At 34.6% G+C, this 27,770-nt stretch overlaps 1 protein-coding gene across 1 annotated transcript in view; it reads right to left on the bottom strand.

Moving 5' to 3' along the window:
• Window positions 1-27,770, bottom strand: part of TRDN (triadin) — a 291,637-nt gene that overhangs the window by 13,593 nt on the left and 250,274 nt on the right. Inside the window, 1 exon segment of the mRNA XM_078055860.1 lies at window positions 21,847-21,885. Within this exon segment, the coding sequence (XP_077911986.1) occupies window positions 21,847-21,885 (39 nt within the window).

The following is a 27,770-nucleotide window of genomic DNA, read 5'->3' as shown; positions in this document are numbered from 1 at the left end:
AGTCGGCCGCTTAACCAACTGAGACACCCAGGGGCCTGGAGACTGATTTTTTAATGACTTATAATAATCCGTGGATACAAAGCACAGAAGGAGTAGTGCTAAGAAGTCTTGTTAAATCTCACCACTAAAATCTAAATGTTTTTCCAGCATTATTGAGATATAATTGATATACCACATGTGTAAGTTTAAGGTGTACAACTTGAAGGTTTCATACACATATGTACTGTGAAACAGTTACCGCCATAAGTTTCGCTAATATATCCATCACCTCACATATTTATCTCTTTTTTTGTGTGTGGTGATTACATTTAAGATTGACTCTTTTAGCAACTATGAAGTATATAATACAACATTAACTGTACTCATAATGCTGTACATAAGATCCCCAGGAATTATTCATCTTATACTTGAAAGTTTGTACCCTTTGACCAATATCACATCAGTTCCCATATTCCTGAACTCCTGGCAACTGCCATTCTATTTTCTACTTCTGAGTTCAGCTTTTTCATATTTCATATATAAGTGAGAACATACAATATTTGTCTTTCTCTGTCTGACTTATTTCACTTAGCATAAGGCTCTCAAGGTCCATCCATGTAATCACAAAGTCAGGATTTCCTTCTCTCTTGTGGATGAATAATATTCCATTGTATATGTATAGCATATTTTCTTTATCTTCTCATCCATTGATGGACACTGAGGTTGTTTCCATATATTGGTTATTGTGAGTAATGCTGCAATACATATGGGGGTAGAGATATCTCTCTAAGATGGTGATTTCAATTCCTTTAGAAATAGATCCAGACGTGTGGGATTGTTGGATCATATAATAGTTCTATTTTTAATTGTTGATTTTTTAATTAACATATGATGTATTATTTGTTTCAGGGGTACAGGTCTGTGATTCATCAGTCTTACACAACACAGCATTCACCACAACACATACCCTTATCTCCATACTGTATCCCAATTTACACTCCCATCAGCAGTGCATGAAAGTTTCCTTTTCTTCACATCCTCACCAACACTTACCTCCTGTGTTTTTGAAAATTGCCATTCGGATAGGTATGAGTCTCATTGTGGTTGTGATGTGCATTTTCCTGCCGATTAATGATGATGAGCATCTTTTCATATACCAGGTGGTCATTTGTATATCTTTAGAAAAAACATCTGTTCATGTCCTCTGCCCATTTTTAAACCAGATTACTTGGTTTTTGTGATAGAGTATATTAGTTCCTTATATATTTTGGGTAGTAACCCCTTATTAGATAGATGGTTTGCAACTATTTTCCCCCGTTCCATAGGTTGTCTTTTCATTTGTTGATTATTTCCTTTGAGATTTGGAAGCTTTTTAGTTTGATGTAATCTAATTTATTTTTGCTTTTGTCATTAGTGCTTTTGGTATCATATCCAAAAATCATTGCCAAAATCAATGTCAAGGAGTTTTTCCTCTATCTTTTCTTCTAGGAGTTTTATAGTTTTGGGTCTTGCATTTTAGTCTTTAACGTATTTGTAGTTAATTTTTGTGAATGGTGTAAGCCAGAGGTCCAATTTAATTCTTTTGGGTGTGAATATCCAATTTCTCCAGCACTATTAACTGAAGAGAGCATCCTTTCTCATTGAGAATTTTTTTTTCTCATTGAGAATTTTTTTTTTCTCATTGAGAATTCTTGGCATCTTTGTCAAATATTATTGGACTGGATATGCATGGGTTTATTTCTGGCTCTTGGTTCTGTTTCATTGGTGTCCTCTATGTCTGTTTTTATGCCAGTACCATACTGTTTTAATTACTACAGCTTTGTTACAAAATTTAAAATCAGTAAGTGTAATGCCTCCAGCTTTGTTCTTTCTCAGGATTGCTTTGGCTATTTAGGGTCTTTTGTGGTTTTATATTAACTCTAGGATTGTTTTTTATTTTTGTAAAAAGTGCCATTGGAATTTTGAGAGGGATTGCAGTAAGTCTACAGAGGGCTTTGAGTAGTATGAACATTTTAATAATATTAATTCTTCCAATCTATGTACATGGGGTATCTTTCCATATATTTATAACTTCTTCAATTTCATTCATCAATGTCTTATAATTTTCAGTATACAGATATTTTACCTCATTAGATAAAATTATTCCTTTTACCCCCTTCAGAAATGACACCTTTATCATTATATGACCTTCTTGTTTTTCTTATAGCATTTCTTAGTCTACTTTGCCTAAGCATACCTACCTTTGATCTCTTTTGGTTTCCATTTATTTGAAGTATCTTTTTCCACTCCTACACTTTGAACTTCCCTGTGTCCTTAATGCTGAAGTGAGTCCCTTATTGGCAAGCAGCATATAGCTGGGTTATATTTGTTTGTTGTTGTTGTTGTTTTTTACCCATTCAGATACTCTATGCCTTTTGAATAAGGAATTTAATCCACCTCCATTTAAAGTAATTATTGATAAATAAGGACTTAGGAATGCCATATTTTTGCTTTCTGTCTTTTTTGTACTTCGTTTCTTTCTTGCTTGCTTATTGTCACTCTGTGAATTGATGATTTTCCGTAGTGGTATGTTTTGATTCTCTTCTATTTATCTTCTCAGGTATTTCCCATAGTGTTTTGCTTTGTGGTTACTTACCACAGGGCTTCTGTAAAATATCTTATAAATATAACAGTCTTTTAAGAAGTGATAACAGCTTGCCTGCAATTGTATATAAAAACTCTACCTTTTTATTCCCATCCCCGTATTTTATGTTTTTGTTGTCACAATTTACCTTTTTTTATATTGTGTATCCATTAAAAACTTATTATAACTATAGCTATTTTAATACTTTTGTCTTTTAAACTTTATACAATAGTTAAGTGATTAACACACCACCATTTTATAGTATTAGGGTATTTAGATTTTGACTATATAGTTACTTTACCAGTATGTTTTATATTTTCATATTTTTCATGTTACTAATTGGCATCCTTTAATTTCAGCTTGAATACCTCCCTTCAGCGTTTCTTGTAAGGCAGGCTTAGTGGAGATAAACTCCCTCAGTTTTCTTGGGTTTTTTGTTTGTTTGTTTGTTTGGTTTTTTTTTTTTTGGAAAGTCTTTATCTCTTCTTCATTTCTGAAAGACAACCTTGCCAGGCAGTTATAAGTGGTTGGCAGTTGTTTTTCTCTTAGCACTTTGAATAAATTATCTCACTCTCTCCTGGCCTGCAAGGTTTCTTCTGAGAAATCTGCTGATAGATATAGAGGAGCTCTCTTATATATAAAGAATATTTTTCTTTTTCTGCTTTTAAAATTCTCTTTTTCTTTGATAATAAGGTGTCTTGAAGAAGATCGTTTTGGGGGGAAATTGGGTGACCTATTAGGTTCATGAACTTGAATGGCCAAATATCTCTCCAGATTGGTGATATTTTCAGCCATTATTTCTTTAAATAAACTTTTGTCTTTCTTCCTCTCTTCTCCTGAGACTCCAGTAATGCATAGATTGTTTCTTTTAATAATATTCCACTATTCGCCTAGGCTCTCTTCACTGTTGTTCATTCTCATTTCTTTTTGCTCATCTGAATGGATGATTGTAAATAACTCATTTTCTAATCCATTAATTCCTTCTTCTGTTTTGTCAAATCTGTTATTGAAGCTCTGTACTAAGTGCTTCAGTTTAGTCACTGTTTTCTTCAACTCTAGGATTTCTGGGGTTTTTTTTGTTTTTTTGTTTTTTTGGTTTATAATGGTTTCTATTTCTTTCTTGAACTTCTCATTTTGTTCATGTACTGTTTTCCTAATTTCATTTAGTTGTCTCTGTAATTTGCTGTAATTCACTGAATTTCTTTAAGAGGATTGTTCTAAATTCTTTGTCAGATAGTTCATATATCTCCATTCCTTAGGGTCGGCCATGGAAGCTTTATTAGTTTCTTTTGGTGGTGTCATATTCCATTGATTATTCATGATCCTTCTGTCTCTATGTTGGTATGTGCATATTTGAGCAAGAAGATACCTCTTCCAATCTTTATATACTGGCTTCAGCAGGCAAAGCTTCTCACCCATCAGCTCACCCAGAGATTCTGGGTATGCCATCTCATGATGTCCATGGGCAGGATTACTGCTGGAGTCTTTGGGCAGGCAGATCTGGTATCTGGGTCAGCAGGTGGGCAGGCCTTGTGTTTGGGTCCATTGGGAATAGCCTGGTGCCTGGATTTTCAGGGGGCTGACTATGTGTCAGGGACCACTGGGGTGGACCTGGCATCTGTCTTGGGGGCTGGCCCAGTGCTGGGACAGTTTGGGAGTCTGGTTTCACAGAAGTCAGCCTAGAGGCTGGGGCCATGTGAGCTGGCCTGGTCCTGGGGCAGGACAGGAGCCTAGGTTTGTGGGAGCCAGTCCAAAATCTGAGACCTCAGGAAGCCACCAAAAATGACCTGGTGCTGAGGCAGGGCCAGAGCTTGGGTTTACAGGAGCCCAGCTGGAGCCTGGGTCTATTGGGGTTTGCCTGGCTTGGGATCAGGCTAGGAGTCTTGGTCCATGGGAAATTGCTTGCAGCCTGAGACTACAGGGGCCAGCCTGTGCTGGGGGAGTTGGCTGGTGCTGGGAGGGGCCAGCAGCAGAGTTATGGGAACCTGCTAGGAATCTTGTGCCATGGTTGCTGCCTGAGGCTGTGGGAGCTGGTCAGTGCCAGGCTGGGCTGGGAGCCTAGTACTGTGGGAGCCACCTAGGACCTTGAGAATCAGCCTGGTGCTGGCACAGTCCAATGCCGGTGTCTGCAGTGAAGTTGAGTACTCTCTTCACTCTCCTTCTTCCACAGGGAGGGTGTCTCTTTCCGTGCTAAGCTGCCCAGGTAAGGAAGAGGGGGTGGGGTGCTATATTTCTCACCTGGAATCCTTAGCTCTTGTGAAAGTATTTTTGTGTATAGACAGTTTTCAAATTGATGTTTTGGGAAGGGAATGGACACCAGAAATTTCTATACCACTATCTTGCTGATATTATCCCCACATGTTCTTTAGCTCTTTTACATTCTCAGATTCATAATCTCATACATTCAGTTAAGAGATGATATTGTACCAGTTTAAAATCTGATGAAGCTTCTCAGGAAAACACATCTGCAGATATATGAATGAATAAAGGATATGTGTATGTCTGTTTATACATGGTCTAAGCCTATATATTCCCTAAGGGCCACATTTAGACAACAATAAGTGTAAGGACAGTGTAAATTGTTTGTTGGAGGAGAATTCTATAAGGCAGTGGTTCTCAAACAATAATATAACCTGGGAACTTATTAGAAATGTACTTGCTTGGGGCGCCTGGGTGGCTCAGATGGTTAAGCGTCTTCCTTCGGCTCAGGTCATGATCCCAGGGTCCTGGGATCAAGCCCCATATCGGGCTCCTGGCTCAGCGGGGAGCCTGCTTCTCCCTCTCCCTCCGCCCCTCCCCCGCTCATGCTCTCTCTCTCTCTTTGTATCTCTGTGTCTCAAATGAATAAATAAAATCTTAAAAAAAAAAAAAGGAATGTACATGCTGAACCCTACCCCTGACCTCCAGAATCATAAACTCTGGGGGTGAGCCCAGCCCTCCAGGTATATCAGACACACTTTGAAGTTTGAAAGTCACTGTTTGATAACCATGAGTACATTTGTTAATAGTATTCATTTAACAAAATCTATGGCTATTTTTTTTTTTTTTGCAATTTTGAATTCCAGCTAATTGTGTATGTCATATTTCAGCACATTGAGCTTAATTAGAGTCAAGGAGAAAGGTTTCAATCTACTGAGACATAAATGGATAAAGCTAAAAACCGAACATGCTTATGATGATTCCAGTGTGTCAACTTTTCAATATATATGACAGCAATATTCTATTCAGAATTTTGTGATTGAGATCTATAAAGGATGTGATATGAAATCAAATTCATATAATGCAAGCTTTTTTTTATTTTTACAAAGGAAAACAAATCATTGTAATTCTGATGTTTTCATGGAGATAGTAACTGGCTCCATATCACAGAATATGTTTCAAATAGTAAGAAGCAATATAACAGGTATCTACATACATATATTTGTTTATTTTGTTTACAGGAATTTTAACTTTCTTATATTTTTATTATAGCCTTTATATTTTTGTATTTTCTATATTTCTTGAATTTTACTAAGAACAAATGAAATTATCAATGTAATATTTCCCATTTCTACTTCTACTATGCATTGACTTAAACAAAAAATGGTCATATTCAATGAATAAAAAAAGAGGTAAAAGGAAAAAATGAGTCAAAAATATTCTGAAATATTAGACACATGAATGATAGAAATCATAGCAGTTTAAAATTACATAAAAGAATAAATAGCATGTCTACATCTATATGTACTAAGGAAATTTTTTAAGTAACATCTGACAAAAAATAATAAAATCTTGACCTAGTATAATCAGAAACTATAAATGTGTAGTGTGCTGGGACAAGCAATAGTTAAGAGGTCTTAAGGGTCGGGTTTGGTTCTCACTCAAACACTCATTTGTTTGAGTGTTTGAGTGGCTTTGACATGGCCATTTAACTTGCTTGGTTTTTCATTTACAAAAAGAAAAGAAACGGAGGAAGTTAGATTGATGGTTTCTAAGATCTCATCCAGGTAGAGTGATATAATTATGTTAAATATTAATTTAAATATAAATAGTAAATCATTTACAAGGGAGACATAATTTAGATAATCAACCTGAAAAGTTGCAGCATTAATTTCTTGTGGGTTTATTGCTCTTTAGTAAATTTGTTTGCTCAATTCCTAATAGATTTTCTGCTGTTAGAAGCATGTTTAAGTCTAAGGACAGAAGAACAAACCTTGTTTCTAAGACTGGTGAGTCTGTTCCAGATATAATATATCTATTTACACAGCTATTTAGTACAGAGCAGAAATTGGCTTTGCTGTAGATTTACATCTTAACGAGAAAGAACTATCAGATAGGCACTTTACCTTTTAAATTGACTTGAAGATTAATATCCAAACTTTGTACCATATATAATGAATAAGCAAGCCATTTGGAGGAGGCAAGAGAATATCATAAGGACTTTTATGGGATGTTTGAACCAGTTCAGAAACCTTATTACATTTTACTAGAAGCCATTTTTACTCAGCTACATGTTTTATGAGGTTTATAATCTTTTAATTAACAAAATTAAAATGGAAGAAGTTTAAACATTAAATATATAAAATATATTATAAAACTCTAAAAGGAATTGCTGTCTGACTTTATATGAATTTGAGTAAATATTCTTCTTTTACCTGTGGACATGTCTACATTAGAGACGATCTTTCTTTATCAAATGTACTATATAAAGTTATTTGGTTGAAACAATACCGTATTACCATTTATCTAATGTTTACAAATATATTTTTCGAGATTTAATGTAAAATTATGTGAAGGTTAGCATCATTTATGTAGTGCTATAAATCAAAAAAAGAAATTACAAATAATGCTTTGAAAATTGACCTTTAATCTTCTAAAAGAACTTGATAAGCAAGAATTGCCTCTGACAATTGGAACTAAATTTCTGGAAGAATTTTTAATTTATGTTAGGATTGATAGAAATGCAGTCTGGTGGTAAGAAGTAAAAATATTGTTCATGGTGTCCTTTAATTTTAAAAACAGCAGTATTTGACAGTATATTGAGATAGAGCTTAGAAAGTTCTTTAAGGTTTACCATATTAAGATCTGTGGTAATATGGCCTCCTAGATACATGAACCCAGTGACATTCAAATATAGAAATGACTTTTCCATCTTTATTGGCTTTGCATTGGGCTAAATTTTCTAGGTACCAATTATTTTGTTAAATTTCTTGAGGCTGTACTACAATAAATTTCTATGGAAACTTTTTTGTTATTTAAGCAGCTACACTTGACCATTCTGTTCACAATCCTTCTCTTATATTTTGCCTTAAACGAGTGGTGAGGGTATCTTTGGGTCCTACTCCTTGATGTTCAAAGGGTTTAAAGTGATGTTGATTGAACTGTTAGTAGCAAATGTTTTGTTTCACCATGATTAGGTGTGAGAGATTAGAGAAAGTTAATAGAGAACCAATAGAAAGATAGAGGAAGTTAATCAGAACCATTACTTTGAAGCCTTTTTAAATTTTTGATAGGGAATTTAATATAACACTGACAACACACCATGATTATTCAATTATTCAATCATTCATTCATTCAGTGATCACCTAGCATTTAGTGCATGCTAATAATCAGTCTCCTAAGAATATTTAGCTTATAACCTTTACCTATTAATTGAAAACTGAATTCTTATGGATGATTTAATTCTGGAGACAGTCTAGTAATTAGATTTGGGTGAAATGCCATGCTAGGTACCTCTCTTTAAGGGCATAGAAAGTATATCAATTCTGATATCATATATATACTTTGAAAAGTTGGGAGGAAATAGAAGATATAGGGATAAATGGGTTTACTCTATTATTGACTCACATATCAAACTTTCTTTTTTTTTTTTTTAAGATTTTATTTATTTATTCATGAGAGACAGAGAGAGAGAGAGGCAGAGGGAGAAGCAGGCTCCCAAGGAGCAGAGAGCCCGATGCGGGACTCGATCCCAGGACCCTGGGATCATGACCTGAGCCGAAGGCAGACGCTTAACCATCTGAGCCACCCAGGTGCCCCATATCAAACTTTCTAAAGAAAAAACCTTTTCTCTTCCAAACACATCCCCTATACTGGTAAATGATACTACCTTCTATCTATGATTCCAACCAGGAGGCTGGAAATCATCCAAAATTCTTCTCCATGCTTTGTTATCCCTATTCAGCTCTTAACAGAGCCCTGTTGATTCCATTTTCTAAATGTATCTTGAGTGTACTTCCACTTGTTCATTTCCTTCTCAGTTTCTGCTTCTATTAGAGACTCAAATATATCGTTTTCATTCCCCATCATATCACCCAATGTTTTTGCCCTCTTCTTGCCTCTTTTCACCATACCATGCTCATTTGTCAAGTCTCACATCAGCTATTGTCTCCCTCTGGAAGCATTTCCTGATCTCTTTCCAGGATGAGTTAGATGCCCTTAATCTGTACTCTCAGCATCGTATGAAAACCATCATCTCTGTACACTGTAATTATTTGCAATACTTTGTAATTATTTACTCATTTGTCTTCCACAAATAAATTGTGAAATTCACTAGGCAGGGACAGCAATGCAACCATCATCTTTGTATTCTTAGCTCTTGTGCATTGTTTCACAGTGTCAACAATAATTGTCTTTAATGAACAAGTGACAACTCTATCTAAATGGAGGGTTACTCTATTGAGTAATGCATGCAACTAAACACACTCCCACTAATGACTCACTGAAGATGCTGCTACAATATTTGAAAAGGCCTTGCAGAAAAGAGAGAGTTCTTTTAACTCTGTGGCCCTTCACTGAAACATATACCATCAACAGAAATCTACCATTTTTTTTCTCTACATAGGAGATTTTTCAAATTTGTATTGTAATCATCCTGCTTTGGGATATGTGAAAATAAAATATGTCAAAATTTGTGTATGGAATTTTTCATTAATGTTGGTTATGGTTATTTCACCTATGAAAAGGAGAAAATTATACCATGTTTAGGTGTGACTATTGAGTAGTATTATATATAATATGTATTCCTGATCATTTTCAATTGATTAGCACCATCTGGCCCAAGCATGTTTTAATTATTAAGATTTACTAAACCATATTACCCTAAACACCACTCCATCACATCCTGATACTTTAAATGGGTCTTAGGGAAAAAATGAGGCAATAAGAAATGAGCTCCCACCATGCTGAATCCCATCAGTGAGATTCAGTTCTTCTTTTGAAAGTCAAGCCATTGGTTAAAGTATGGGGTGGGGATGGAGGGTTTTTGAGAAGGAAAGCTCAGTAAAATGTCTAAACCTTGATGGGCTTGTCTAAAATTGTCAGGCATGGCCCCAAAGAAACCATTAGTTCTGCCATGTTTGTTATTGGTCACAACAATCTCAGTTCCTGAGCTTGAGAATATTCTGTTCTGAAACCAGAAATGTGAGAATAAAAGAGATAGTAGTTAATATTATTTCTTTTCCTTCTTCTACACTCAAATAAATAGTACCATATTTCTTTCTCAACATGTTTTGTCTTATTGAGAGCTAAACTTGAATAGCATATGAAAGAAAAGAAAAGATCCCTCATGTTTGTCCACAAGAGGCAACAGAAACATTTTCCCCTGGAATATGATTCAATTATTAAATATCAACCTTCCTTTAAGCATCTCACAAGTATGAAATACTTTATCACAGGCTTGAGAAATATTCCCACGTGTGAATGTTGTGTTGATCCACTAAACTGAAAAACCAAAAAGAATATTTGATCTAAGAACATAGTTTTGAAAACTGGATGATATATATTGTGTGTTACAAATAGTATACAAGCATGTTTAGTCATAGGAGAAAGAAAAAAAGGAGATTGAGAATAGGTTCAAATAATTAATAAAACTAGCATATTTTACAGTAGCAAAGAAGTATAAACTAAACAGTACATTAACATGAGAGAACTGGATCTTGTAAATTTTGCAATATTTTGTCAGAGTAACACACAAATTAGCCCGGAAACAGAAATCTTTCTAATAAAGTTGACTTCTTAACAGGCTAGCGTCTAAGAGGTTTCTGATTTTTCTTTTAATTTAGAAGAGCCAGACCATCATCTTCTTCTGTGATAAGTTATAAAGTCTTCTCTAGTGAATTGGTTTTGTTGCCCTGAAACATTTCAGTTCGAGTCTCATTACCACAGTCCTCAATTAGTTTTTAGATTGGGTTGAAATTGAGAAGGAGGATTTTCAGTGACAATGTTATAAAAAGGGCAAAAAAGAACATTTTTTGATACCCATAAACTACAGAAGGAAGAAAATCATTCTGGGCAAAGTCTGAAAACTAACTTTTGGAGGATTCTAAAATACATATACTGTTGAAGAAATCTCTGAAGAAGATGACAAACCTAAATATTGGCTAATAACTCTTTGTTTACACTAATGCATAAGTACAGTTTAGCAGTTTTAAATGAAACTATCTTATTTTTTTTTCTTCTCTTAATAGAGATAATTTACCTAGGAACCACAGAGCATGTGTCACCTGAGAAAAACTCTACCTGTCATAGACTGATTCAGAAGCTAGTAATTGGACTATGCTTGATTGATTGAATTGACTAAGAAATATTACATCCCCAATCTCCAGAAGATAGATTTTTTTAAAAAATTCAAGACTATAGTACTCAAGTCACCATTAAAAATAGAAAAAAAAAAAAGGTTTTAGTACAGAAGTGGTTAATCAGAAGTTAAGCATGACAAAGGTTATATCTTTTTTCCCACAAAACAAAATTTGCTTTCATTTTATAAGCCATATGGCCAATGATTGTGTCTCAGATTTTGAAAGACTGTACCAAATTTTAATTCTGGAAACTTGTTGTCTCCTGTACTTAGGAGTCTAATTTAAGATAACATATTAAATATTTATTTTGTGCCCAGAACCATGCAAAAATTTTAAATGAAATATTTTAACATTTATAGTAAACCTCATAAGGTCCATTTGTCCATTTAGCCAATTAGGAAACAGGCTTCCAGATCCATTTGACTATATAACTAAAACTCTTACTCATTTGTTCATTCAAAAACATTCACTGAGTTCTTATTATGTGCCAGAAACTGTTTGAGGTAGAGGAAATACATGAAACAAACCAGCAATAAACCAGCCCTAAGGAACATATAGTGTACTGTCCTGCTTTATTATTAGTATCATCTAGAATTGTTATCTAAGCATGACTTTAGGCTTATAATTCAAAATAGAAGTACCACCACTTCAAGTGTTGTTTTTTGGGTTTTTTGTCGTTGTTCTCCACCCACCTCCCTCTCCTGCCTCCCGCTATCATCTCTATTATTCTGAGAATATAGGATAGTAATAGTATATTCAAGGTTCTGCGTTTGGCAGTAAACTGTATCAAGGATATGTTGGCCAGAGGAAGGTACACTACATTTAGGTTAATGACTTTGAAGTCAAAGAGGACAATTTGCGACATTGGAAGTCTTTTGTTCACTGCCTTAGAAATCAAGTTGAGTGTGTGAATGAGGTCACTGATATGTTGAAAGAAGCCATGTTCTTCTGTGAATTTTGTAACCCAGGGAAACATTTGATCTTTATATTAGCTTCCTTGCCCCTAACTTGGGCAAAATAATGGAACCTAAGTCACAAGATCATCATGAGCTCAAATTATGTTTTACGTATGTGAATAGATCCTCTTGATTAATTAATCGCTCCACCAATATTAATTATTTTTTCATTTTCCAAGATTTGAATTAGAAGGCACTTAATAAATGTCCTTGAACTAATATAGTAAAAATCATTACAGTTTTCTTGATTTATTGTTTCTTTTCAGTAATAAACCCTCCCAGCATATTATAAAGACACATAACTATTGACTACACAAAAAACATTAATCAGTGATAGAAGTGGTGGTTGACTTGCTGTCTTATAGATTTACATGAGTCTGTAGGGGTACTTATGAAGTATTTATCACCACTGTCACTTGCTAGCAATTACTCCATTTTCCATATTAGCATAATTTTAATACAATTTTTATCCTGAAAGAGAATGAGCACCCCTGCCCCCCCAAATTACATTAGAATTTTCTGTCTTCTTATTTATGTGAAAAAAATAAAATGAAATTTTGAGATAGCAATGTCTGGTTATAAATAAATTATACATGTTAGCATATCTTTATTGTTCTAATTGCGACACAACTGAACATTGTCTCCAGTCTTTCTCATTTTGTTTTTCTTTTCTTTTTTTAATAAATGTTGTCACTCATTCTCTAAAAATTCTATTATCTTTGCTCTACTGCTTCCCCAAATCTTTTAAGTAAGTGTAAGACTAATTTTTCACAGTGCATTCAACTGAACACCGCTATTATATATCATGGTTGAATCAATTTGAGAAACATTGGATAAAACAAGGCTCAGCTGATTTCTTTACTACCAGACTTCCCTAATGTGTTCATATATATGATAAACTCTAAGAGCTTTTTCCAAACTTACTTAACCTCAAAATTCTTTCATGTACCAATAATTATAACTAGTCTTCTGTGCAAAACACTGCCAAACACAAGGGCAAGAAATAGCTTACTTATACTGCAGGGCATCCTTCCACCCATTATAGTTACAAAGAAAAACTTCACAACAATAACGTTATTGATTTATACTTTTAGCTGAACTGTATAAAATTGTATGGTTTTTAAAGAAGAAGGACTTAGTTCAAAGTTTTAAAATTAAAAGTGATACTACATGAACCACTGGGGTAATATTACACAAGTAAACAAGTAACAGATGAGAAGATCTATATTGGAAAGGAAATTTTTTGATCTTTGTAGTAGGTAATTAAACAAAATGAAATACTTTTAGGTGTTACTTACACAAAGCCCTTATCTCTCAGGTCTTCAAAAATGGAATGAGTGTATGCCTTAGTTTTTAGCATTTTCCCATGCATTATTGCGTTGTTGTTTTTTTTTAAATTTTATTTATTTATTTGATAGAGAGAGGCACAGCGAGAGAGGGAACACAAGCAGGGGGAGTGGGAGAGGGAGAAGCAGGCCTCCCGCCAAGCAGGGAGCCCGAGGCGGGGCTTGATCCCAGGACCCCGAGATCACGACCCGAGCCGAAGGCAGACACCCAACGACTGAGCCACCCAGTAAGATAAAGACTGAAAAATATTCATTTTTATGAATATTTTACTGACACTGTAACCCTGTAAATTATTGCGTTTTACTGACACTGTAACCCTGTAAATTTCTAAAGATGGTTGCTGCTATATCTCTGATAGATTAAGAACCATTTAAAACAAGTTTCTCTGATGTCACATCTTCCTTTCTTTTTACTTTGTCATGCTGTTCTCCTAAGTAATTCACACTTTCCCCTTTTTCAGACAAGTTTTTAAAATAATAAACTATTATTTATACAAAGTATACAATGTATATTTTCTGGTCCCAATTCCTGGCCTCCAACTAAATGCCTCAAACTATACTAATTTGGTTTTCCTCTTATTTAGTTCCACTAAAACTCCTTGTAAGATCATCAGTGACTTTATATCGTACATTCCAATGAATATTTTTCAGTCTTTATCTTACTGTAAATTTCTGTTACATTTGACACTTTGACAGCTTCCTCTTCCTTAAAATTCTTTCCCCCTCAGTTTCTGAGACAATATCTCGAGCTTCTAAGAGAATTCCTTCCTTCCTTCCTTTTTTAAAAAAAATTAAAAAAAAATTTTTTTTAACTCCTTCAAGGTCTTCTCTATCGACTCCTTACATATTAGTGTTCTTGGTTGGCGTCCTTGGTCCTTGGTCTTTCTCCCTCACTTCCCTTGGTAGATGTCAATAATTCTCATAGTTTAAGTCAGCACAACTTTGCCAGGAATTTCCATATTCACTACCATATTTTCTCCCCAGGTACCTGATAATCATACCTAAATGTATATCCCACAGGTACCCTATTTCAACATTTCTTTCCCCCATGGCTACCCCAAGTAGTTCATAAATTCTAGGAGGACAGGAACTTGACTATGTTTAACAACACAACACAACACAACTTGACTGTTTATGCTTGTGCTTTACCATATTTCCTAGCATATAGTAAATGCTCAATAAAAATTTTGTATAATAAAGATGTTAAAAATTTACATAATATATATAGCCTCCTTTTTTTTTTTAAACCTGCCACTTCTTTTGGAAATTCCAACCCAGTAAATGACATTACTGTCCACATACTATTCCAATATAGAAACCTGGGAGTTATCCTAAATTTTTCTCATGCCCTACCCTAAATTATGGCAATTTTACTTCCTAAATACTTCTATAATAGCTCTCCTCTTTTCCTTCCTACTAATGCTCTATCAAGATCTTTTTAATAACTCTAGAGGTGTCAATGCAAGATCTCATCACCCAAAAAACTAATTTCCTGAAACTATTGGCATCCTCTTTATCTTCAATTTCTGTGATTATTCAGAATCAGCTATTAGAAATTCTACTTTAAGCTGTACCTCATTTTGCTTAAAGACTTGCAATTGTCCCCAATTTCCTTTAGGAAGAAAGACACAACCCTTACTAGGGCAGCACGGTTTTCTGTTGCTGTTCCTCTTAAGCTTTGCCTACTCCTGTTCTCCACTCACACTTTGTCCTGAAGTGAGGGTGAAATCCTTGTCATTCTCAGTGCTCCTGAATGCTTTCCATCTAGTTGAGGCTTAGGCAAATCTGTCTGTCTGGGATGCCCTACCCAGGCTTTCTTCACCTGGCTTATCTTCACCCGCCTTCTGAGACTATTCATATATCCTCTCCTTTGGGAATATTTCCCTGAACCAATAGGCTGGAGAAATGTAACTTCCCACTGTGTTCAGAAAGCACACTCTGCACAACTTTTTCCTGCTTGTTTGTTTGATTTTATTTATTTATTTTTGTTACTATTAGCTCTTTATTTAATGATCTCTGCCTTGATATGAAATATTTCTAGAGAATTTAAGATATTCATCTTTATATCCTCAAAACCTAGCACACTTTTAAATACATGTAGAAATTCAGTAAAGTATTTATTGAACTAAACTGAGCCTTTGATCCTATCATAATTTAGTTCAGTTAATTAAGTTGAGATTTATTTATTTCTACAATTTATAGGAGCCCTGCATATGCTTTTTGGTTAAATTAAAGATGTATATACTACTTAAGTGGTGTGTGGGGTAGTTGGGAGGAGAAAGAGAGGGAGAAGGAAGAGAGAGAGAGAATACATTTTTTCCTGTCAAAAGATCCAGTTAATAAAGTATATATATATATATATACATACAAATATATATACTTTTGTAGGACCACTATAGCAAATTTAAGATGGTTATTGCAATGCATTTAGTTTATATGATGACAGACATAAACTGAATAGAGTAACCAATTAGAAGCAAGTTCTTTGAGTGATATGAGCCAAAGATACTTTGATGACTGATAGGTATGAGTTCATACTGCTTTTCTTTGGCTAAATCATTCACCTATTGTGTCAATCTTAGCCAGCTGGTAAAATATACAGACAGCTTATTCTTGACATACATATTCTGCTAGCAAAATACAGGTCTTTTTATTCCTTTTAAGCTCAAATGAGTGCACAGATATGTCCAGTGCTTGTTTGCCTATGCTATGTCATAAGAAAGAAATAGCTGTTTCCTCAACCATTTCTCAGATGATCAAGTCCAGAAATCACCCATCAAGTGAGACAGCAGATGGACGATGTCAACCAGTGTTCAGTAATTGTGAGGATCTCACTGCTAGTCAGAAAGCAACCATCCAAAAATATAACTCCACTCCAAATTAGCCAAGTTTTTGGTAAGAGAGAAGTTTAATGTTTTTCTTCCCTGGAGACAAGAGCAGCAATAGATGTCTATGAAATCTATAATAGTACATCTCAAATTTTAACTTACATACTAGTGACTTGGGGATCTTGTTAAAATCCAAATTCTTACTCATCAGTTATTGATAAGACCCAAGATTCTATATTTCTAACAGGCAACCAGGTGATGTTGCTGTTGTTTTGAGGACCACCCTTGAAATAGCAAGGGTATAGATGATAAACTCTTATATTTTTCTCTTTTCATAGATTTGAAAGTACCTTCACATATATAATATCATATGAGTCTCACAATAAGTCTGTTAGATTGACATGAGATGTGTTGTTGGTGGTAAAGAAAAAGAGATTCAGCACTTAAGAGATTTGTTGTAAATCACTCCACATCTATTGTCTTAGAGCCCCTCCTTCTAGATCATCTTTCCTCCATTAGTCTTTTACATTTAAAAAACTTCCTCTGCCTGTCCTACATCACAAAAACAGAGACATATGTCAAAAATATATTTTAAAAAATATTAACCAATGCCTTTCTTTCCATAAGGATAATTTTGTCAACATGCTGTGGCTATGGTGGCTTTTGAATGATTTCCTGTCTCAGAAATTAGAGAAGACTAAACAGCTCACAGCAGAGATAATATAGGAGCTTAGATACAAAGTTAGAAGAAACCCTTTCAATAATTATGGATACCAGATCATATGGTAGAGGAAAATGTATGTAAAGAGACCAAGGCTGGAGAACTCATGATGTGTGTTTATAGATAGAGGATAGTGGCGGGTGGGAAAGTAAGCTGCCAAGATAGGAGGCAAGGTTTATAGGTAAGATGCTTTAACCTGGACCTGAAGTGAAGGAAAAATATTCAAAGACAATTTTGAATAGACAAAATTCCACAGATCTGGTAATCTTTTTAAAATGTCTGTGTGGGTGCAGGGGGAGAGGTGGTAGTGGTGGATTAGACGAAAGGAGACCACAGGAGGAAATACGGTGGGGGCAGTACAATGTAGTGGTAATGAATCTATCTCTGTTCCCTGCAGATACTCATTTAGAAAAGATAACTAGCACAGGTGTGTGTTGGAAACAAGAGGGTTAAGTCATCGGTTTGTTTTTCTATTGAGGCAAGAGATGATGAGAGCTAAAACTATGGTCTTACCAGGAGAGAAAAAAAAAGTGGGGAGCACAGATTTGGGAGATACATAACTTGATACCTAGCGGACACTGGGTTCTAAAAGAGAAGGAGAAGCTGCAAATGACTCAGAAGTTTAAGTCAATGTAACTGAATGGTGACTCGTGAGTTCCATTTCTTGAGATAAGGAACAAAAACACTAACAACAAAAAGACAATGGAGGAGCTGTTGAGTTCAATCTTAAAGTGACATGTAGGCAGAATAACCAAGTGGAAATGTTTGTTAGTTAGAAATACAGCTATGGAACGCCAAAGAGTTTATGAATATTAATATTCTTGATAAGTAAGAAAAATAATTTATTGCTTATTACTTATGCAAGTCTTTTTTGTTTTTAATTATATTACGACTTATAATTAATATCCATTGCTTCCCAAAAAAACCACTTAGCTATTCTCCAATTACCTAATGAAATGCTTGTCCCATTTGCCATCATTTTCATTGGCGGGTAAAAGACAAAGGAATTTCGTGGCTAATAATATGCCATGTCAAAAATGAATCATTATAAATGTTGCTCCAGTATTTAAAAATGTAGTCATTTTTTGTTGTTGTTTTATTTTTAACAGTGTGGGTTAAATGGTTTAGTTTTTGCCAAAGAAAGTTTTTTTGGTTTTTTTGGGGGGGGGAGGTTTGGATATGAGAGACATTAAATGTGGTCAAATATTGTATAGGACTCTGTATAATATGAAGTAAGAAAACCATCCCCTGGTTTTGGCAACAAACATGTTAGTGGTCACCTTCACACAAAGATTTTAGGAGAAAAGATCATTCTGCAGGAGTGTCCTCCTTCATATATGGTCAACTTTAATTTAATCTCCCCTTTCATTATTCCCTCAAAGCTCAGGGGTATTTTGTTCTTCCTCATAATTAAGCTAATTCCTTCCACCTAGAGCGTCCCAACTTCTCTCAAATCTGGGACAGTTCTCTCCTAATCAGTATCTCCCTCTGGATTTCTTGCTCTTCTTTTCCCTGGAATACTCTGCTGGATTATCACCAACATGAGAACAACAAACATGTTTCATTGATTCTACCTGCTGAAATAAAATATTTTGCCTCCCTTTAATAACAAAGTCATGGAAAAAGTAGTTTGTGCTCTGCCCCTACTTACTGGTGAGTCCCTTTGTTAATTCCGCTAAACCGTTTCTACTTCCACCAGTCTACTGAAAATGCTCTCCAAAAGGTCACAAAATGACAGGTTTTTTTCAAATATAATGGCTTTTTCTCAGTCATCATGTCTGATGACCTTCCTGAGACGTTCGTACTGCTGACTTTTCCACGTGTTCTCGAAAGGGTCCCCATTTTGGGATGCTGAGACACTGTATTTCCTGGTCTTCCAGGTAACCCACCTCTATTTTTCTAAGAAGCTGTCTTTCATTCCTTTCATTCCCCTCTCCGTGTTACTTTTTCTCGAACAACTCCTTTTCTCCTTTGCCTCGGAACTCTAAATGTCTAAACTCACATATACCAAACCTAGTCTGAGGATCCCAAGTGAATGCTCCCAATTTCCTAGGGTCGCTAGCATATCTCTGTGTGCGTGTCCCACTAGTATCCACCTACCCGCTGCCTTTGCAACCTCTACGTTTGATCACCTTCTCATCCTTTCATGCCTGAGACCTTGGAGTTCAGTATAGCTAATGTCATCAATGCCTGTTCTTTTCCTGTGAAACAGCTTGACAGTTACAGAAGCAGTGATAGTGCAGTACAGAGAGTATGACTGTGTTCTTAAAGTGTATGATTTCATGTAACTGAAAGAATATATAACAAGATGCTTTCAGTATTTTCAGTGGGTTGCTAAGTTCTGTGTTTCTTAAAAACTTAATTCCTAGTAATTCCACACTGTAGTCGTGGCTATAAATAATCTTGAAAATAAACAAAATTCACTTCCTCATTGCTTCTTCTCTGAACCAATTTCTCCCATCTTTACTTATGATTTAACTTTTATGTCTTTTTCCTTTTACCTATTTTCTCCTATCTTTAATACTTAGATTACTGGAAAACACTCTTGAGTCAAATCCCTGACTGAAAATTCTTTCTATAGGATTTCACCCCACACACCATTATATGCCCTATGATATTACTCTCTTCTTCCGATTCACATTCTAAGAATTCAAACTTTTCACTTTGGCCTCCTAATCCCCCTTTCCTGGATTTCCAGAACCACCCTCCTTTGGCTACATGCCACAGCTGCAGTCTTGCCACCTTCTGTTCCTCATTCGGTGCCTACCATCTGCTTTGGTCTTTGGTCCTTTCCTCACAGCCCCCTGCTAACAGCATGCTCATCCTGCCCCTAAGCTAACTCCTCGATAGAGCTACCATGTACTGACGCTGAACCAAATGTCAAACATTAAATTGATTTCTTTTAATAACGCTGCTGGCTTGTTATGATGATCTTCATTTGATAAAGAAGTTGAAGCTCAGAAATGTTAAGTAATTTAAGTAAAGTCACATCCCTAGCAAATGGCAAAAAGAGTCATATTCATGTCTTTCTACTCTAAAGCTAGCGTTGCTTCCACAATGTTGTATAATCATCTCCCTGTCTCAGTTGCTCTTGCATATTCCTAAAATCCTGGCTTAAATCCATCATCTCCCTAAGGTTTTCCCTGACTGATAAGACCACAGGGTGGCTCCTCCCTCGAGACTTCTAGAGCGCTCATCACTAATATAATTGTCTTGTAGCCATCATTTGATAGTTCGTGTCTATGTCCTTGATTATATGCTCTTGGGACAGAAACAATACCTTATCACTTGTTTGTAAGTTTTGCATCACCAAGCACAATCCTGAACATATGGCAGTGATATTTAGCATAATATATGTTTTCAATAAATTGTTGATTGATTATATAACATATGCCATTAATGCTGATTTCTCTTTCCTTTTAGGAAGTTAAAAATAAATATAACATAAAAATAGACATAAATATTTAATGCAAACTAATAATAGGAAATTTATAGTGCATATTACTTTTCCCATTACATACCAACAGTAAAATAAAGCATCAAATACAGTGTTATGCTTACAGGAAGGAGTAACATCATGTACCTTTTATTTGATCAGCAATCTTTCACTGACACCAGTAAGAGTGCTAACAGCAATAGAGCAATTTTTATATATATAGTTTCCCATTTTCTGTCAATATATCTAAAGCTCAGTTATAAGTTTTGATGTTGAGACTCAATATATCATATCTCTATTATGCATTTTTCTCACTGTGTAAAATTGGTCACTTTTTTCCATTTATCTTCCAGAGAATGCAGGCTTTCATATTTCATAAAGTTACTCAAAACTGCTGTTTTTTCACTAAAAAACAATGAATTCTTTGTGCTATGTTAATACTACTTTCAAAAGGAGTGACACTAATTCAAGTTAATATTTAATATATACATAGAAGGGTAAAACAAGTATTACTTACGTATAAGTTAAACTTTGTAAAAATGAGTATATACAAATATTTTAAGACTAATGATATGTATGTCTGTGTGTACATAGAACTTTCACTGTATGGGTAGATTCAGATATAAACTTCTTTTGCATATGTAGATATAGACATATAAACATCTTCATATAGATAAAAAATATTTGGAATAGGGTTAGCCCTAGGAAGATTGTCATTACTAATGGGAATTTTTAGTTTTATTTTTCTGCACCATATTCTATGATGTTTCTTCTTCTAACTGTTAACGCCTGTCTTAAGACTGCCCAGCTAATCTCTTGTCTTCCTCCCTCACAGAACCTGTTTTCAGAAATTCTATTTTCAGAGTATTCCAATTTTCAAAACAATGACCAACGAGGCAATGGATTACCATTCCAAAGAATATTTGCTTATTTAATTAGTAGGAAAAAAAGTGGTTGGATCTATTAGGTTGACCCATATGAAACCACTGTTTTTGTGGTAAAAAAGTGGTTGAATATAGGTGATTTCATAAGGCTCAATGAATGTAAGAATAAATTTCAAGTATTTGTCATGATCTGGCTGAAGCCAGAACTGAAATTCACATTGTCCCCTCAGCACTTTGTAAACAGTGCTCAATTACCCATTAGATGAATAAGGACCAGGATATGATAATAGTTCCAGAGCTTTTATGACCTTACCCAGAAAACACAGAATCTATTTTAACTTTAACATACCTTTAAGTTTATTGCTTATTGCCCTTAAAATATATGGGATGGGTACATCAGTATTTTTTCAATGTTTTGAGCATCTCACGGCCCTACCCATCTTTGATTATAAAACTAGCCTTGTTCATAACAAACAAAACATCTATTTATGTGTAATCTTACAAAGTGTCCTTACCTGCTTTGGGAATCTTTTCATCTTTTTTAATTTCACGTTCTGGGGTAAAGCATAGACATGCACAAATACAAACAAACAGGAAAAAAATCAGCATTTGAAAAAACCATATGCATCAGTTTTAATAGATTTTTCTCATCTGTTCTCAATTTCTATTTTAGTTACATACTTTTATCAATATGCAATTAAACATGTGTTCTTAGTAAATTATAAAGTAACTTAAGCAAAATGACTTTGATTTTAAAATCCAGTTTGCTAAAAAATTTCATACTAAACATACTAAGTAATTTGGCATCTTGTCTTTAATAAGAGCCCATTTCTTATGATTCAGAAGTTCTCTAAGTAATACAAATAAAAAATTAATAAAAACCGCTTGGGGGGAAAAAGTGTGGTAATTTTTCCTAATTTAACCAATTCAAGCAATTTATTATTTTTGACTGTATACGCTCAATTCATGGAGCGCCACCTGGTGGTTAATTTAATAATTTCAAATTGGTCTAATTCTTGTTTTTATTAGGATTTGTTATTAATTTTATAAGATAAATTGACTCAAGTTTAGTATAATAATATAAAACTTTATTAGAATGAAGTATTTTGATTTCTCATTGTCTTAGGAAATGGATTTTGTCTAGAAACTGCATTCTAACTTAATATCAGTATAGGATAAACACATAGTTTTATAAACTATCTAAGTAATATTCATGATATCATCCCAACCAAAGTAATGGTTGACTATATTTTCATGTTTCCCAGTTTTTCCGCTTGTTTAAACAGTTTTGTCTAGGTCTTATAGTTCTCCTTTCTTGGCATAAAGTCTTGTTTTGATTAATGAAAGGGTTCCAGTAAGTTAAAATTTTTCCTTCCAACAGCAGAAATCTTATCTCATGGTTGGGATACTTTTTATGTACAGTCTATGTTATCAGAGATAGTGCTACCAGGCTTTATTTGAGTTCTAGCCTAATAGAGTCTCATTTTCTGGAGTTACCAAAAAAGAAAAAAACCCTCATGTTTTTAACAGCAGAATTTTATATAGTAGAGAATTACATAGACATTCACACTCTACTTCCTATAATACTTGAATGCATATCCTGTAAAAAGTGATATTACTGCTATTATTGCACTTCAGCACTCCCTAGCACACATTTTTCTCTTTTTAGTTCGCACATTTGCTGAATTGGGTAGGGCACACACTATCTTAATACTTCCCAAGTGCCTTAATGTTATATAAAATTTTGTTATGTAATTTTTTACTTTATTTATTGTCTGTATCCCCTTTTTAGTTTTTAATTTCCACAAGAGCAGTAACTGTGTCTTGTTCGCTACTCAAATATCAGCATTTGTTCACATATTTGGCACGTGGTATATGATTGATAAATATTATAGGATGAATGAGTAAGTGAACAAAATGGTGAATATAGAAAGACCAAATGCTCCCTCTGGTGCATCTGTAGTCCTAGAGGAAATTGATTCATCTCATGCTTCCAGAGCTAGAAACAATATTTCATTGTCCTGGGATGACGTTCACAAACATGTTGCTCATCAAGTAGAGCTATCTCTTTGAAAGAGCTTTGCTTCCCACTCTACACATGCCTCTCTCCCCCTCAGTCACACTGTCGTTGTAATCTTGAAATGGAATTATCTTAGTCTTAATGTTGGTCAAGAGATCTTCTAAAAAAAATAAAAGTTGTTGAGAATATTTTTATGAATACAGTACAACCAGAACCAACTTTTATCTTGTACATAGAATTTTACAGGCACTCTTATGAACATGCGCTGTCCAACACGCATGTGTCCATGGACCCTTGTACTATGATGGAACTATTGATTTGTGGTATTGTGCAAACAGCATTTACAGCGTGACCTCACACGTTATGAGTTCATGGGAAGTGTAAAAAGAAGCTTTGGATCATATCATCTGGCTTTAGGAGCAAGCTCACTTACTAAGTTTTGTGACCTTGGGTATTACTTAAAACCCTAGATCTCAATTTTGTCATTCCTACAATGGAGAAAATAATGTTGTAAAATTAATGAGAATTATAAGTGATGTATAGAAAGAGCTTAATTATTTTAAAATTATGCTCATAAACTTAAATTGCATGGCAATTTTCTTTTTTTCTTTACAGAGTTAGGTCTTTATTCTTGAAGAGGCAAGGCAGTAATTGCTATGTGAGATTATTGTCAAAGGATTTTCTAAGGTGAGCATCACTTTTATTAGGCTTCTTGCTTATTCAGAGCTCTGTGCCTTCATTTTGTAGATGGTGTTACTACTGAAGGTTAAGACTTTAATTTTTGACTCACATATAGATGCCTGTTCCTGGTCATATAAATATAATATATATATTTATATTTAAGTTTACTCAAAAGGCTTCATTGAGTCACATATAGATGTCTGTTCCTAGTCATATGAAAATGGCAACTGTATGTATATATAAATAAAATATACATATTATAAATAAAAATATATGTGTATATTTAAGTTTAGTCAAAAGGCTTTTTTGAGAATTTTCAGGAAACTAAGGACAGTGGTTAGTGCTGGAGATTGGGACCTGGAGGCCAGAAAGAGGGAATGGGAATTTTTATTTTCACCCAATCTTTACTGTTAGAATTGTTTTTTACCATTGATTATTATTGTATAATAACAAAATATCTGATTTTCATAAACATTTGTCACTTGAGCCCTTTATTTTGGGCTCCACATGCAAGCGTTGCAGAGACATGGAATCAAGAAATCGTCACGCTGAGTAGTTGAGGCAGACAGCCTGTCATTTCATGTGCAGCACTGACTTTTCCAGGCTGTTGATTTCATTTATGAAATATAAATTGCTGATGGGCCTGGGGAGGGGAGCTTCATTAATGATTTTTCAATGTCATCAACACTATGCTCTCAAGTAGAGCAGACCAGGCAACACTTCAGCATGTATGTGCTTCAGTCAGAGAAGGGCATCGTGGAGATCAACTCTGTTTAAGAGTCTCTGTTTTATCTTCATGAAATCAAAAGAAATAAATCTACACAATATATAGGTCCCAAGAATCAACGTTCTTTTAAGAATGTCTCTATTTTAAGGGTCCCTGGGTGGCTCAGTCAAGCGTCCCACTCTTGGTTTCTGCTCAGGTCATGATGTCAGGGTTGTGGGATCCAGCCCCCGGTAGGGCTCCACGCCCCAAGCAGAGTCTGCTTGGGATTCTCTTTCTCCCTCTCTCTCTGCCCTTCCACCTGCTCTCTCTCTCTCTCAAATAAATAAATAAATCTTTTAAAAAAAGAATGTCTCAATTTTAAATATTTTTAAGGAAAAGCTGAATATCATCGATTTTTCTTTTTCCACTTTATTTTGTGATCATTTTCATATTTGCTTTTCAATACATAGAGACCTTATATGTAAAATAAATAATAATAATAATTAGCTTTTGCAGCCAATGATACTTTCCTCATGGCACTCACTAAATAAGTGTACTATATGCATATGCATTATTTATATTTTATTTATGTAATAATAAAGGTTTGTGTGTTTATTTGCTCTCCTATCCCAGAATATAAACTTCATGAGTCTTGAGATGAATTTTTATTTTCTCTGCTGACTCATCATGCCTAGATCACTGCTTTGTGTAGAATAAGGATCAGTAAATATTTGTTGCACAAATGAAGAAATTATATAATCCTCACATACCTCTCCTATAAGGTAAATACCACTATTACACCCACATTAGAGATAACAATACTGAGGCTTCATAATTTGTCTATGTACATTTTCCCTACTAAGGGGCAAAACTGGTCTTTGAATACTGATTTTTTCCTGACTTGAGAGCCTTAAGCACTCATAAGCAAATAGCTGTAACTGCTATTACTACAGATAGAATGAAAAGCTTTCAAACATTTCATATATAAAAACTATACAGTAAGTCACCTTCTACATCTTATAGGTTGGTTGTATTTACCTAGATTATATTATGTAGACAAATTACTAACAGAGTTATTAGTATTATAATTGGCATAAACTACATAGCCACTGAAGATTCTATTTTCTTCAGTCATTAACTCATGTTGTATAAATGAGTTTCCTAAATCCAGCTGGTTAAACTAAATCAATAGATTGAGCACTGATAGAAAATTGATCGCTGTCTCATATACTCCTGGAGTAGTATTCCATGTTCAATGGCATGGGAAGTTTTACATTTAAAAGCAAGTCACCAAATCTATTTTTGTAAAACATGTTTGTGGGTTTTGGTCTGAGGGAGTCTGGAAAGCATGGTGTCTAAGGACACAAGGCATATTGCCAGGCATACATCCCAAATCCACCTTAGGTGCCCGTGGGACCTGAGCAAGTCACTTTCAGTGCTTCAGTGTTTACATCAATAATAAAAAAAAAAGATGCTATAAAAATTAAATTGAACACTACATGAAGCATTTGGAACAGCATCAGATACAAAGCAAATAGTGCCCGCTAGTCTATTGATATTTTAAATGATGTTTCTTATATTTTTCTACCATACTGTTAAACAAAATATATTTGAAATAAAAAATGCTTTTGAATAAAACAATGCAAACAATGAATCATGAAACACTACATCAAAAACTAATGATGTTATGGTGTATGGTGAGTAACGTAACATAATAAAAAATAAATAAGTAAATAAATAAATAAATATTTAATTAAAAGGTAGCTTTCATAAATTTATTCTAAACCCATGATTTTCACATCATTTGAGTAATCATTTGCATTTTTTTATGAAAATCTGCTACTAGTGCACACACATACACATTTAGACAATTTCACTGTGGTTCTCATTATATCACTTAAAAATAATTTATATGTAAAGCACACCCGCACACACACCCACACACTTTCACATTTTGTTTTTTATATGAGGCTTTATGGGATGGGATGGAGAACTACTATCATTCCAAGTAGCTTGGCTTCAAGAATTGAGATTTCAGAAAACCCTCACTGAATTCATGTTTTTTCATGTCTTGAGAGGAATTGTTTTGCACACACTCAATCTGTTTTGATAGGTAGCATTTGATTTCATCTGCTGTGGACACATTACTTTGTGGTCCAGGTAAACACAATTGTGAGAAAGGAAAAAAAACCTGACTACCTTTAGATTTGACTTGGAACTTCTTCAGTTCATAGACTTCGAAAAGAAAATACTGTTCCAAGTTCGGGTGATGTCACACAGAGAACCAACACCTTGGCATCATCTTCTCCATGTCTTCTCATCTTATCTGTGTCTGCATTTCTTTACTTCAATATCCTATGGGCTATTTGATGTTTTCCTTCCTCTTTTTTTAACCATGTCCAGATGGTTTTGAAACATTATGCATTCTCTATGCTTCCATTTTTCCTGCCTGAGTTTCTAAATCAGTATCATTTTTGTTTATAAATTGATGAATCCTCCATGCATAATCAAGGTGCAAGGTGATGGCATTCTCAAGTAATTATGCAATCTCATCCAAATTAAGGGCTTGCAGAGATCATTTTGTACTGTAGTTGGACAAAAACAACAGACATAAACTGACTGGACAAAAAAATCCCTTGGTTTGAAATTTATTCCCTTCTTTTACTAACCAAATGACCTAATGAGAGGCATCTGAAACTAAATTTTCATTTTCTCACCTTATGAAGTGGAAAATGATAATTAGCTGATGTATTTGTGGCTACAATTAGACCCAATAATTTAATAAATATTTCCCGAGTTCTCAGGTACTGATATCTAAATAGCAGATGTCAATAGATTGGATAAAAAAATCTGATATATCTGGTCTCAGGCACCACTGGAGACGACTTCACTCTTCCTCTTTTCCAGCCCTCTTTTTCAAGTATTGTGAGATTTTCTTGGACGGGGATTTTATCTTGCTCGTCTTTGGAAACATAGCACCTAAAATATCCCCAGACTATTATACCAACACTCAAAAATTGTTACTGACACAA

The sequence above is a fragment of the Halichoerus grypus genome, chromosome 9 (genome assembly GCF_964656455.1).
Source record: "Halichoerus grypus chromosome 9, mHalGry1.hap1.1, whole genome shotgun sequence".
NCBI classification, from domain to species: Eukaryota; Metazoa; Chordata; class Mammalia; order Carnivora; family Phocidae; genus Halichoerus; species Halichoerus grypus.
This window is presented reverse-complemented; position numbering and strand designations above follow the sequence as displayed.